The following is a 14,238-nucleotide window of genomic DNA, read 5'->3' as shown; positions in this document are numbered from 1 at the left end:
ATTTATATGTGAAAAATCCCAAAGGGGTGCAGAGAAGCTAAGAAATGTAAAAATGAAAATAGTCACAGTGATGCAACCTTAAACTTCTACAAAGGGTTAATATCATCTCAGGACCAAATTCAAATGAGGCATTGTAATTGAATGACTCCCACTTCTATGGTCACAAACCACAGTGCTTCAAAAGCATCTTTTTATTATTATGATGTTACTATAAACCATTTTACATGCATTAAAGGCTTCCCTCAGTCATGCCTACTCACTTTAGTGTTTAGCTTCTTGGACCGAAAAATATGAAAACCCTATCCACATGATAGATTTGGTTCATTTATGTTTTTCCTCATCTTCTCATAGAATACATGATTTCAGGTGAGTTTAGCAAAAGTCGTTGAGAGACTATTTTTATTCACACTTAATAAGCATTTCTATTTCAACCCACTGTTTGCCTAATCTCCCTGCTCTATACTGTGCCGTGGCAGAGCTGCTGTTGTAGATAAGGACGTGCTTGGCATAAACATGCACAGTAATATGAACAGTAACCGTGGGTACCAAAGCCTCCCACTAGTATTTTTCCAAGTGTCAAATGTCTGTGGTTACCTTTCAGGTAGACATAGACATCTCTTCAGCCAGCAAGCCTCTGCCTGACGATTTATTAGTGGCTCAAAGTACATGAACCTGACTAAATGCTGGTCTCAAGTGTGTGGACTGAGGTGGCAGATGCTATGCTTAAACAAGTACATATTATTAATGAAGCTGCATGGTACCGCCTTGTGCAATGTATACCGTTAAGGAGACATACAGGAAGGGTAAGGCAAGGAGTAGGCAGGCTCACGGTTCATACTATTTTATACAAGGGCAAAATTTCCATGCCACACCTCCCCGAGGAATCTTCGCAATGTGATTCAGATTACATTACAGCATTTGGCTTGAAGTGTCCCAAAGCACTCTGTTGCTGTGTGAATATGTTTTGCCTGATTCGATAGAAGAGCTGTGGGAAGAAAACCGTGCCAAACACCAAATCTTTTCTGAGCATTTCTCTGCACAGCATGGTGTCATGCACAACAACAAAAAACAAATCTCAGTTTTGCAACAGCAATGGCTTAGAAGGGTCAGTCTCTGTGAGTATTTACAATTAAGGTTGAGTAAAATATTTTCTTCTCCTACAAGATCATGAACGTTTGGCTTGAAACATACCTTAGTATAGTGCCATTCCTTTCTTCAGCCACAATGGTTATCATTTTTTCTCCTTTTAATCTCTCCCATCCAGTGCAAAGTCACCTGGCTGGGATTCACTACAGCAATTCCAAACCAGATGAGGCTGTAATACAAATAAAAGTGCATTCTGTATATCCTAATTGTCAGCCTGAATACCTGTATTAACCAGTACTAGAGAAGCGGGATTCATAACTCATTCGCCAGGGGACCTCTTTCCCTGATAAAGCTAGTTTTTAATACCTTTTAATATTTCGTAGGTGGACTTGCAAAGAGCCGGCATTTTGCAGCTTGTTAATGCAGTTTGGGACTAAGGAAATGTTTCAATTTGACATTTCTAAAATCTGCATTTAACCAGCACAATAATTAATTAATGTTCACTGTATTTGGTTTTTGTGGGGTTATTTCAACTGATATTACGCTGATTGGTTGGTGTGTTTATACACACCACTTTAAAGGTTGCCAGGGAAACCTGGGGCACTGTTTTTTGAAGAAAATAATTCAAATGAATTGTGCCAGTCATAACTTTTAAATAGTTTTGCAAGTGATCAGTTACATAATTATGCTAAGAGAATATAGCCTTTAATATTTATTATTATGTTCCTAACATTTACTTTAGGTAAAAAAAAACCAAAACAGAACAAGTCTCCTCCTGCATGACACACTTGGAGGACCACAGCTGTAGTAGTTTAAATATGTTGATCATATGAGCATCTGTTTTACGGAGTTTTTTTCTAGTGTCACAACACTGAGCACAATGCTTCCATGGATGATCTCATTACTGATTCATAAAACTGACCTTTATAAATCAAAAGCAAAAAAAAAAAAAAAAAATCCATTTTAGGGCAGTATATGGGACATATTTCAGAAAAGTGGTTAGGCCTTTGCCTCAGACTTGGGCAACGCTTATATGCCTGCGTCAAAACTGTGATCCTGAAACCCCTGTGACAGCTGCAAGGTCAAACGACTCTTCCCTCCCTTCCCATTGTCTCTGCCTGCCCAGGTGCATGTGGCGGGCTGACCCCAGCCGGCAGCGAAGCCGCTCGCTGCCCGCGGGACCAGGGAGAGATGAAAGAGCAAAAGTGAGAAAACTTGATGAAGACAGTTTAGTAAGTGAAGGAAAGAGAGAGGAAAAAAAGGAAACAAAATAAGTGGTGTGAAGGCAATCACTGAGCAGTGGCTACCTTCAAAAAAACGCCTCCCTTGGTGTTTATTGCTGAGCACAATGTCATACGGTACAGATTATCCCTTTGGTCAGTTGGGGTCGGCTGTCCCACCTGTGTCCCCTCCCAACCTCTTGCCCATCCCCAGGCTGCTCACTGGGAGGGCAGAATGGGAAAAAGAGAAAGCCTTGATGCTGTTCAAGCACTGCTCAGCAACAGTCAAAACACAGGAGTGTTACCAACACTGCTCTGGTCACACAGCCAAAGCACAGCACCGTACAGGCTGCTCCACCCCAGCCAGAGCCAGTACAGCGCACTGCAAATTATCTCATGTACGTAGAAAGGCAACTCTTTGCCTGTCCAAAGCTACCTCAAAAGAACTTAAAAGCTGAGCATGTACCACAGGAAAGTCAGGGTATTGAGCCTCTGTCTCAGCCTGTTAAAGGCCCTGAACAGCCTTGCTTGGATATGCTCTCCCCATCTGCATCTCCCATCCTGGTGCAGGATCAGTCCCAAAGCCACCTCTGATTGCTGTCCCATAGGAGGGATGGGGGGAGCAGTGAAACTCTTCCACTGCCCTTCCGCACATAGCTACAGTGTTTGGGAAAAGGAAGATATGGTCTCACATCCTTGGGGGATCCAAGCCCCCTTTCTGGAAAGTACCCACAGAAAGAGGACTGCATGGTATTTTGGTGAGAGGCACTCATCTCCTGCCCAACCACCACGCAGAAAAACTGCTCCTCCTTCATCATATGCAGCAGAGCAGGCTGCGAGTGAAGAGCCAAGAGGTGCACATGCTCAGCTGGGGCATGGGAGCCCACACCACGTTCCTGTACCTCTGTTTTCTTTTCAGTGCAGAGGAAATATAAGCAGAACACAGTAATGATCAAGGTACTAAGCAACATACTTCCACTAATCACTACATTATTTCATACAAAAGATGGTGGATAGCTATCCTTCACTTTTCCTTGGAAGAAAGTGTCTGCCTTACGCTCCCAGCTGCATACTGCAAGTACAGGGATGCACTCCTCTGCAGCCTGACTAACCACTGATGCTGTGATTTCAGGCAGCTGCTCTTCACTAGCTCATGGCAGCTCTGTTCAGTAATCTTGAGATTTTGGACCCTGCTTTGAGATACGTAACTCTACAGGCACCAGCCAAAGAAGTTCAGTCCAAGGTCTGCAAAAGACCTAGTTCCCTCCCAGGCAGCATCTGGAGGCCAGGATATACCCAGGCACCCAAAATGGCAAGGCACATCTGTGTTCAGGCAGCTTCAAAATCCAAGTTTATCTTCAATAGGGAGATAGCCCAGTCAAGCCAGGTTCATGTTCTCTTACTTGCCTGCGTCACTTGCAAAAGTGACCTCTCTGCTATGCACTCTCTTAGGGTTTTTTGACGTTATCTGTTGTTAGATTTAAACATTACTTCTGCCCTACTGACTTCAGTTCTGCTTAATCAGGGAGACAGCAGAGGTGGCTAAGCCTCCTCCCAGCCCAAACCCTACTATTAAGTAACAGCATCTATAGAGATGTATGTTACCAGGAAACAAAATTAACAGTACAATGCACTTTCAAACCACCGTGTAACAGAATGACCTTGTGATTGCAAAGTCCCCTCAAATCCAATCACACTGCCACGTGCAGTGCACATGCCACCTTCAGCCGCCTTTTCAGGAAACAAGCTGGTTTCTGAATGATAGCATCCTTAATAATCACTCTGGTAAACATTTATTCAGAAAATGGCTTTAAGCCGTGGTTTAGGATCCTTTTGTTTTATTAAGCAGCCCATAAAATATAATACTGACCTCTTTCAATAGTAGTAATGACACAAAAGTGGTTTTCTCCCTCCACAGGCTTGACAGGTGCCTGGATTTTCAAACTAGGGACTGACTCCCTTGAGATGTCTACAGGCAGCACAGAGTTGCATGCTCCATGTTTTATTTCTTTCCTTCTAGCAAAACTTTTTTTACCTTCAGCTTGTTGTTTTAACCCCCATTTGTTAGTTGCATCCACCTGTTTTCTCTTCTTTTCTGCATCCTTTGGACTGGGTCTGACTTTATGATTGCAAATCATCTGGCACAGTGAGGATCTCTTCTATGATAGGAGCTCTCAAACATTTCTGCAAAACCAAATAAATATGCAAATAAGTAACTACAAAAACAGATAACTGTAATAATGTTTAACCAATAGGGAATTTCTTCTGAATATTTTGGGCCAAATTATGCCATTTACAGTCTCTCATGAAGAAGGATTTGACACACGAGTATGGCAGGGCCTTTAGAATGTAGTAATTGATAGAACAAAGCATCAGGCAATATTGAACTGTTTCCTGTAAAGTATTGCAGTCAGAGGAGAGCTATTTAATATGATAGCTACTTTTGTTGTTATTGTTGTTTCACAGTTGAAATGGAAGAAAAGAGAGAGTACAGATAAGACAAAATGGACTTTTCTCTCTTTTAACCATCTGTCCTTCAGCTACTGACTTAGCTACCTTATATTCCTGCAAGTAAAATTCACCCTAGTAATAATCCTGTCAAATGCTATGAAGTAAATAAACTTTCAAATGGAGTGTCTTACAATTTACCTAGTAATTTCATGACTTTTGGAAATTTTAAGGTTTTTGAAACAGAATATTTTATACATCCCATTCATCATAAATAATTAATCATAATTTATTACCACAGAACCCATCAACATGAATTCATTTGACATTAATGTAAATGTCATCCGTATTTCTGTAGGTGCTCCATTACAGTTTGTCTGCAGTTAAATACTAGTCAATTGTCACTTAAAATGAAGCCTACTCTCAATTTTTCTCCCCGGTATATCTCCTAGCCATACATAATGTAACTTGACTCGAGCTGAATGGGTGTTGCTGCTCTGTCTATGCCACTAAACTGCACTATCACAGACACACAATTTGGGGTTTTGTATCTGGTCAATCTGGAATGAGTAACATAAATGGAAAAAGTTATAGAACATAGCCGACTAAATGAAATTCCACATTCCCCTTAGGTTAAAAGAGGTGAAAGTGTCTTAAATTGCAAAGATGATAAAATCCCACCGTTTTGCAGAAGGAGGGAGCAATGTTACTGTAGCATTGACCAGAGAATGCAGAAAATCCTGTGAAGGAAAAATGCTTTTGCCCTGTAATTAGACATGGGGATTTTGAAATGGCATAGCTGTATTTTAAAGCAAAAATAGTGAAGACGACTTTTTGTAATCTTCTTAGGCAAGGTAGGGATTTTATTAACATAGATGACCCAAAAAGTGACAAATATCCTCATAGTCTGAGCCCATAAGTTTCTGTCAAATCCTGTACTTCTGAGCCATTTACGCTACCAGTTACCAGTAACAGGTATGTAGTTCTGAAGGACTCATGGAGGTAGCCAGCAAAAGAGGTATTCAGCCTCAGTGCTGCATCTCACATACAGACAGCAGACAGACTAAACAGACTAAAATAGTTCCCTGCTGCAGGCAAGGGAGACCTTGCAGAAGGTCACTCTTCAGGTGCATGTTGGGAAATTCGCCACCAGAAGGATCACGGAGGAATGCAATATATTCAGGCACACAAAAATTACATTCGCTTTATGTATAATATTCATATGAAACAGACTTTTGCATTTGTAATACACACTTCCTTAGGAGGAGCTGAGGGAAGAGCTTTGCAAAGAATTAAATTGTTCTCTTAAAGGAGAAAAAAAATTATATGTGAATTATAAAGAGCATAGATATGACAGAAATCAGTTACCTGTTCGTATTTCTGATATTCCAGAGAGATAACTCAGCAGTACAGATTTAATCATTTGTACTTCTGGTGGCTGGGGAGTGCCACAAAGGTTTTAAAGGTCTTGTCTGGCAAACTGAATGCTGAGTCCAAATTCTCTATAGTTCTAGCAACTGCTCAAGCATACCTCTCGCGCTAACTCCACAGCTGAAAATAAAATTGTCTTCTCATTCTTCTCAAATCTCCATCTTTGCATTTGTGACCTTTAGTATTTCCACACTGACAGTTAGAAAAATTGATTATCAATGCGCACATTCAAATATTGATTAAAGGAATTTTTTTTTATGGCATTTGGGGGCATGTTCATAACTTGATTTGGCAATGCTGATTATAGAATCTTTGAATCGAGAGGAACTTGGGCAGAACTAGGTCCAAGTGACATTGTTGAAGAGAACATGACCATCTTCACAATCTGTAGGAATTATTTTATTAGATAATCCTAACTCTTTTGCGGCAAACACTGAAGTCTCTGGTAGTCGAAGGGTAAAAGCTGAAATAATCTTGGTGTTTGTTTCAAGGATTTTCAGATCAGTACTATTTTACATGAGTAAAATAAGGAGCTCTGTTTCTAAGTGGGGCTCAAGAGCAACCAGAAGTAGAGAGGCCAAGACAACTGATCTCTGTTACTTTGATAGCTACATTGCTGGTGTTTAACAAGTATTTTATTAGCAAGAGAGATCTTGGGTAGACGCCCCTGGGTTTTAGTTCCTATTCAGCTGTACAAAAATTTAATAAGTACCCTACTCTAAATAAACCAAAACACTGGATGCAGGAATTCAGTTTCCAGCTTTTCATTCTCTCAGCAGAAAACCATTGTTCTTTTTTCCAAATAGCTGAAAACAACAAGAAAATCAGCAAAATACTCAGAGAATGGAAATGTTTGAGGTAGAGAAGAAGGGAATCATTTACATATATGCGTTTCCCAGATTCAAAAATTTGTTTTTCAATTCTGGTTGCACTCACATTTCTTCCCCCCTTACTGCCGCTTGCTAATGGTAAACTTTGTTCAATTCTGTCAGAGCTAACAGGAAAACAACAGTACATCGCCCAGCCGATTCAAACAGCAGGAAGACAACTTTGCCAAAAAATAAGTAAGTAAAGAAATTACTTTTTAAAGCACTGATAAGTAATATCAATAAAAGTTTTATTATTGATGTGTCCATGCTCAAAGCAGCAGACAGCGAAAGACCAGATGACTCTCGTGTGGTTTACAGCCTGCTCACTGAACAGGAAACCACTGAGCTTCACTCTTCGTTCAAAAGCTGCTGCTAACCTTTTGAACGAAGTTTGAAGCCTGGCTCTCAGCTAATATTCTTTTGGACGTAGTGTGAAACTTTTGGACTTTTGGGTAGATAAATAACCCTGGAGCTTCATTGTTGTTGGGGCTGTGAATGGGCTGACATGGGACGATTGCAGCCAGGAATAGGCTACAGGGCTGGCACCTTTGTTGTGGGAGCAATCTGCGGACGTTCGAAGTTTGGAGCCTGGCTCTCAGCTTATATACCTTTGGACGTATATTTGTATATTATATTTGTAATTCTAAGAGTGGGGCAGTTGAAACTCAAAGATTTGTGTTGGTATTTCACAAACTTTGGGCAATTCTGAGGGTGGATGCTTAGATACTAGATAAAATAAGTGTGCATTAATGCAGTCCTAATGTAATCTCTGGCCACGTCTTCATTGCAAAATATTTCTTGTTGTTTCTGAATGCTAAGTACTATGTCTGCAATGATCCATAAATGCTGCTGGACAGGCTGATACAGAGTTAAGGGCCAGTGGGTAAAGAGGGTGATGGCGAGAGAACCATCATCCAGGACACCAGAGTAAGGTCAAGACCCGTTTATTTGTTTCTTCCACACTGAATATATCTCATATATTCCCTGTAACAGAGTAATAGCAGGATGGAAGAATACCACATCAGGACTAGGAGAAATTGTTATACTTATTTTGCTGGCTGTCAGGATGCAAAGGGAGCCATGTGCAGTGGCACAGCTGCATGCTAAAAGAGCGGGTTTAGCTCGTATCTCCCTAAGCACATTCATCCCTCGAACAATATACTGAATATGCTAAAGCATCAATAAGGCTGTTACAATATTTATGTCCAAAATGAATGTTTGCAGCATGAGTAGATCTCTCTGTAACTGCACTAAACTTGGAGCTGTAAGTGAACAAAAATGTAAGGTTTGATTGCTGAACTTCTGAATCTGCCAAATCGATTTTCAAATTTAATTATTATCCTTGCAGCTTCCATTCATTCTGTTAAGCTAGACTCTTTGAGAAGTTTCATAGAACAATAGCAATTTCTAATATTAAATTGTATTTTTTTTTTCTTTTTTTTAATGTCTTTAGGTCTTGCCCAAACATATGTGCAGCAACGAATCTGGATGTACATCCAAAAGGTAAAAGTCTTTCAGTACTGAAAAAGGAAGTACTATTTTACCATACTTATTACTCAGAGTCAGTGGTAGTTTGTAACATTCAAGGCGTAAAGGATCAGAACATTGTAAGATCATAAAAATTAAAATTAATTGTAAGAAAAAAGGATAAAGAAATGGATATCCACTAATTGGAAATTGGATACTCATTAATGAAGAAAGAAAAAGATATTTACTTCCAGAGTGCCACAAAAAAATGTTGGCTTTGTGATGTTATACCCCACAAAAAAAACCAACACTAAACCATCCTCTTGTTGGAGACTGCAGACATTACACTGGCTGATGACTTCTAAAGGAACTAAGGGAACTTTCTTTTTTCCTCTGCCACTACTCAAGAAGGACTCCCCTCTTTTTACTGTTTGCTGTTCCAAAACAGCAGGACAATGACACAGGATCTCTAAATTGAATTCCATGACAGATTATGGTCAGTAGTAAGCATATGTTTAAATCACATTGATTTCATAAGTAAAACACTGCTCCTACTTAAGTCGGTGGAAAATTATACTGTATTTCACAACTGTAGCTGAGCTAAGAGATATTTAATGCAAAGCATATAAAATTATCTAACTAAATAGGGGCACAACTAGCCAGATAAATTTATTTGGCATACCATATGTTTATTGTGTTATGTGAAGTTTGCTTAAATGCATTCAATGTCAATATAATACAGAAGATTTAGATTTAGGGCTGGAAAAAGCAGCTCTGGAAAAATAAAATGCAGCAGTCTATCATCTTACTGCAAGTCTTTTATTCTCCGTGGATAGCTGGCCATTTCACAAAAGCTCACCATAACTGACATTTATTCACATGCCTTTTTCAGTCTCTGAAGCGAAGCCTGCTTACCCTTTGCTTGGTCTTGGAATTAAACCTATGCAATTCAGGAAGCTTCTACTTGTCTTACCTAACCCTTCCAGAGGCTAGAGGAAGATGCCAATATACTTAACAGGACAAGTTTTTACACCATACTTTTAGACCAGACAGAAAAAAAAGTGACTCTGAAAACTCTTATGCAGGTTCTTCCTTGCAGCATTTCCAGCCTCATTTTTTTCTGTTGAAGCGGTTAGGAGACACTCTGTCAGGATCACAAGGTTTATTAAAATATAGCCCACAATACTTTATCTCTTTCTGTCACTGGCTGAAACACCACAAACTGTGACTGAAAAACCTCTGTGCGTTCATAGACTCACAGAAGTCAATGGGAACGGATTTACCTTCTGCTTTCTCATTTAAAGAAGGGTTATGTTTCCAACGTTGGGTTTTCATGTACAAATTTCTAACCTGTCACCCTTTTGAACAAACTTTTTTTAGGTCACTCTGAAAAGCAGGCAAGGTTGCCACAAAATGCACACGATTTTATTCCCTTGCAAATTAAAGAGAAATTAATGTCTTCCCTTTTGTCCTTTGACATCAGGCATTCTCTGTCAACTGGCAGAAACACACTCATTCATATGCCATAGAAATATAACACCTTACTATTGTTAGGACTGATACACCCAGTTTACCAATTTCACAGAGAATGGAGCAAAGCAACAAAAAATTTTCAGACTGAATAAAATATGGTCAGTCCCTATAGCTTGAGAAGGCTCTGACTCCTGCCAGCTGTAGGTCTTTATCTTGCAGTGAAAAAATATTGATGTCAGAAGGTCCAGCTGATTGCAACTACCTGGCACAAAGATTCTGTCCTCTTTCATCCCCATACAACAGTCAGTGCAACAGAAGCCAGGAAACTGAATGTTCCAGGGTGATATATATATATAGTAAATAGCAGAAATAGCCTCCCTCCAAGCAGTGAGACCTTCGACAGTCTTCCACCACCCAGACAGCAAACAGCACTTCTCATTCTGAAGGCCCCATATGTACAGTATAGCTGACAGAATGAAATATTCGTCTTCACTACCAAAATGTCATCCTTAAATAACACGAGGAGTGGTTTCTAGCTGGCTTGCTCTCCTCAGCTAGCACAGAGAAAATATTTGGGTATTTGCCTTATGGAAAAGAAATGCCCGCAGGAAAGCAGCAATGTTGCCTCTTCCTTCACTCGCGCTGTGCAAAGGAGGCGTTGGAAGAAAAGGAGAGGGAGGGCAGGAGTTCCTCCATACTCTAGTGATTCCTGTGTAACAGAATAGATTATAAACTAACCTGGACATCAAATTGTAAAGTGATGTTGGATAGCAATAAACCACCCCGAAGGCTTGTGTCAAACAGTTTCCTTTTAGCATTAAGCTATGAAATACAATGGCTAATAGCTTCAATGTTTACCACTGTTATTCATTTCTTATTGTTCAGGACAGAATAACTACTTTTTATTAACAGAAGTAAAAAGGCTACAATTTAAGATCCTGAATGCCTTTTTTCATTATTATATTAGTACCACCCAATTATCCTCGTCTGCATCAATGTCATTGATTTAACTGGGCTTACTTCTGATTTGCCCCAGCATAACTAAATAGAAAATCAGACAACTAGTTTGCATGAATAACCCTTCTTCCCTGCCCCCCCCCCCGTGAATGACCCTCTAAGCAGAGATAAAAGTACTATGTATATTGAATAAATGAACATTCAATGCCATCTGCTGGTGTGTACAAAACTCTGCAATATCAGGCTCATGAAGTATTCAGACAAAAGAACAATAGTGACAAATGTAAAGAGGCTGTTTAGGTAAAGACTGGCTTCTTTCAAAACACAGCTGGATGGGAGGGCTGTGGGATGCTGCCCATCCTTCACCCACTTGCACAGGGTACAACACCTGGGCAAGAAGGGGGTCTGGTTTTAACTCTCTCCTTGGCATAAAAGGGTTTCAGTCCACAATTCTCCCTTCCTCCTAAGCATTAGAGCATGCTGTAATTATATGTTATAGGTGAGGCTTAACAGAAGGACTTTCATGCTCTGCTTTTGAAATCAGGCTGTTAGGTAGCCACAGATGCAAGATTTGTGAGGCTACAGGCAGAAGCAGTCCAGAACAAGAGCACGTACTGGGTAAGGACATACCATGGCTGTTTTGCATTAAACTGTCACTGGATGAAATGTGTAAATCAGGTTAAGGGCAGAACTTGGGAGTCTCTTCTTAAGTGAACTCACTCTCCTGTTCACCAGCTCTTTGGCCCTGGTAACTCATGCTCTCCTGGCCATACCATGAGACAAACTTCCATGGGCAGACAGCCACTGCCTAGAATAGTTTTATAGCCTGGTAACTGAAGCGTTCTCGGTTTTGGGAACATGAATTTGGAGCTTCTGAAGATGAAACCAGGACTCCAGTCTCCTGGGCAAGTGCTACTACAGAAAAGATATCAGTAGAAAATCATTTTCCAGTTCAATCTTGAAAGCAGGAGGTCAGATTTTCTTCTGGCACCAAAGGAACAAGATATGTTTCTATTCAGAAGAGGGATTTCCAGACCAGGATCACCAGGGTGAGCCCTTACAAATCTGCACCAAGGAATAAAACTCAGGAGAGAGGAGTTCAAGCACATCCTTCTCTGGGTATTTTCTGTGGGTGGGCTTAGACGTGCTAGTGGTTGTGAATCCCATTTCCACACAGCTACTTCCTCATGCATTGTATAGGTCAACAAACTCATGGGTGGATTTGCTCCACCTCCTTTGGTTTAGTATCTGTAAAATACTGTGCAGTTGGCAGATTTTTATTCCTTTATATAAGTTATTAGTTGTATTATTTTCTACAGAATGACACCTTGTCACGGTTTAAAGCTGGGCTGGCGATTAAACCTGCGGCAGATGCCCTCTGTTATCCCCCCCCCCCTCCCCCCAGAGGGAAAGGGAAAGGAAAAGGGAGAGAGAGACTTCTGGGTTGGAAATTAAACAGTTTTAATAAACTATAATAATGAAAAAAAAGTATAATAAAATAATAGAAATAATCAAATATATACAAATATATATACAAACCAGATTGAGCTCCCTGAAGTCAGCCACGTCACCACCGGCACTGCAGGGCAGGCTCCGGGAAGGCCCAGGCTGGGCCTAGCGACGGTCGAGAGCTGGATTCAGGAACGCACGGATCGGGATCCGGGCAGCAGGAAAACAGACGAGTCCTCCCTGGACACCGCCATAGCAAGAAAGAGAGCGAGACCCTCGTGATCCCCCCACTTTTTACCGAGAATGACGTGTATGGGATGGAATACCCTCGTTGGTCAATTTTGGGTCACCTGCCCTGTCTGCTCCCCACTGCAGCTGCGACCCCCCTTCGGCTCTTCACTCGTAAGCAATGAGGAATTCAGCAGTGACCTTGGTTTCTCTCAAGAATAAGTACAGCAAGAGCCTTTCTGCACAACATCCCTACCGGTGCCTCAGTGATAACTACAAACTTCGAGCGTTATCAGTCCTGGAAGCAGACACTGTCTGCAAAAACATGCAGTTAGTTAGAGGAGACTTAGCTGAAAGTAAAAATCACTGAAAGGAAAATCGGCCTGGTTTAGGCCAAACCAGGACACACCTGCAGACATTTTTTCTCCATTTCATACAGAAAACAGAAGAACTATTCCTGCTAATACCTATCATTTTGTAAGTATCACACTGTTCTTCCTAAAATTTTACTTTTCTTTCACTTCCTGATGTGTGTTAATATCTTCCTGGCTATAACGCTGGTAACAGAAAGTGTAATCCTCACTGTTTGTTAATGCAAAATAAAGTATGAGAATTTTCAAGTATATATGAGGACTTTTACTTTGTTTTAGTGGGAGCTAGATTAGAGAAGTGACTCACTTGCTAGTCAATTCTCCATTTATGGTCTGAATCTAAAATACACCTTTATCATAAGATCATGTGAAAATAACAGGAGTCAAACTGAACAAGTATGTAAGTCATAAACCTCAAGGTTTAATATGTAACCAATGCAAATGAAAGCTGAAAAGCTAACAGTACACATTTCAATGTCTTCCCATTTGTATCTGAAAGCTGGTTTTGAGTTTCAGCTCAGGCGTATAAGACTGCAAATACAAGTCAGAGAAAGATGAAAAGAAAGCACAGGTCTATTGCTTAATAAGCAAGTTGAACAAGTAAAGGATGACCAAAGAATGTTGAAGCAATCAATACTTTGGCTGCTTCAGGTTTCATAGAAAGGTTAATTACAATCAGATGCTATATGGCATTAATACCATCTACAGAATCATAGAAACAATCTAGAAGGCAGCAATAGCACAGAGCAGAAGAGGGAAAGAACAGCCAGGAGAATATTTACTTATGCTAAAGCACTTAAGGAATTATTTGAAGTAATTTCTGAGACAGTAATTGATTATCTTTGGGAACTCCTCGAGGAGTCCTGAGTTCCTAAAGCAATGGAAAAGAACAATGGTAACCTCAACTCCTTACAAGTAAAAAAGGAAATCCTGAGGGTTCATTGGATACCTGGAGACACTACTAAACAAAGTCATACTGAAAGCATCTTCTGGAAATAATGTCTGATTATTTAAAAAATTGCTAATGTGGACATGAAGAACATCTTATCAACTCCTCAAACCAAAGTAATTTCCTTATCGGCAGAAATATGACCATAATGGGGAGAAAGAAAACAGTAGATGTGATATACCTCGATTTTTGTCAGGTCTTTGACATTTCCCAAAAGACAGTCTCACAAATAGAAACCTGGAAACCTGGTCTAAACGGAAATGTGTGAAGTGTTTGCACAATTGATTGAA

At 40.3% G+C, this 14,238-nt stretch overlaps 1 protein-coding gene across 1 annotated transcript in view; it reads left to right on the top strand.

The window, feature by feature from the left end:
* Positions 1 to 2,216: 2,216 nt before the first annotated feature.
* The window catches only part of CLNK (cytokine dependent hematopoietic cell linker), a 41,608-nt gene continuing 29,586 nt past the window's right edge, over positions 2,217 to 14,238 (top strand). Inside the window, exons 1-5 of the mRNA XM_068403125.1 lie at positions 2,217 to 2,318; positions 5,604 to 5,608; positions 7,178 to 7,249; positions 8,508 to 8,557; positions 13,068 to 13,105. Of these exons, the coding sequence (XP_068259226.1) occupies positions 2,217 to 2,318; positions 5,604 to 5,608; positions 7,178 to 7,249; positions 8,508 to 8,557; positions 13,068 to 13,105 (267 nt within the window). The remainder of the gene's footprint in view (positions 2,319 to 5,603; positions 5,609 to 7,177; positions 7,250 to 8,507; positions 8,558 to 13,067; positions 13,106 to 14,238) is intronic.

The sequence above is a fragment of the Nyctibius grandis genome, chromosome 6 (genome assembly GCF_013368605.1).
Source record: "Nyctibius grandis isolate bNycGra1 chromosome 6, bNycGra1.pri, whole genome shotgun sequence".
Lineage (NCBI taxonomy): Eukaryota > Metazoa > Chordata > Aves > Nyctibiiformes > Nyctibiidae > Nyctibius > Nyctibius grandis.
The sequence above is the reverse complement of the archived record's forward strand: the minus strand, read 5'-3'. Positions and strand labels throughout refer to the sequence as shown.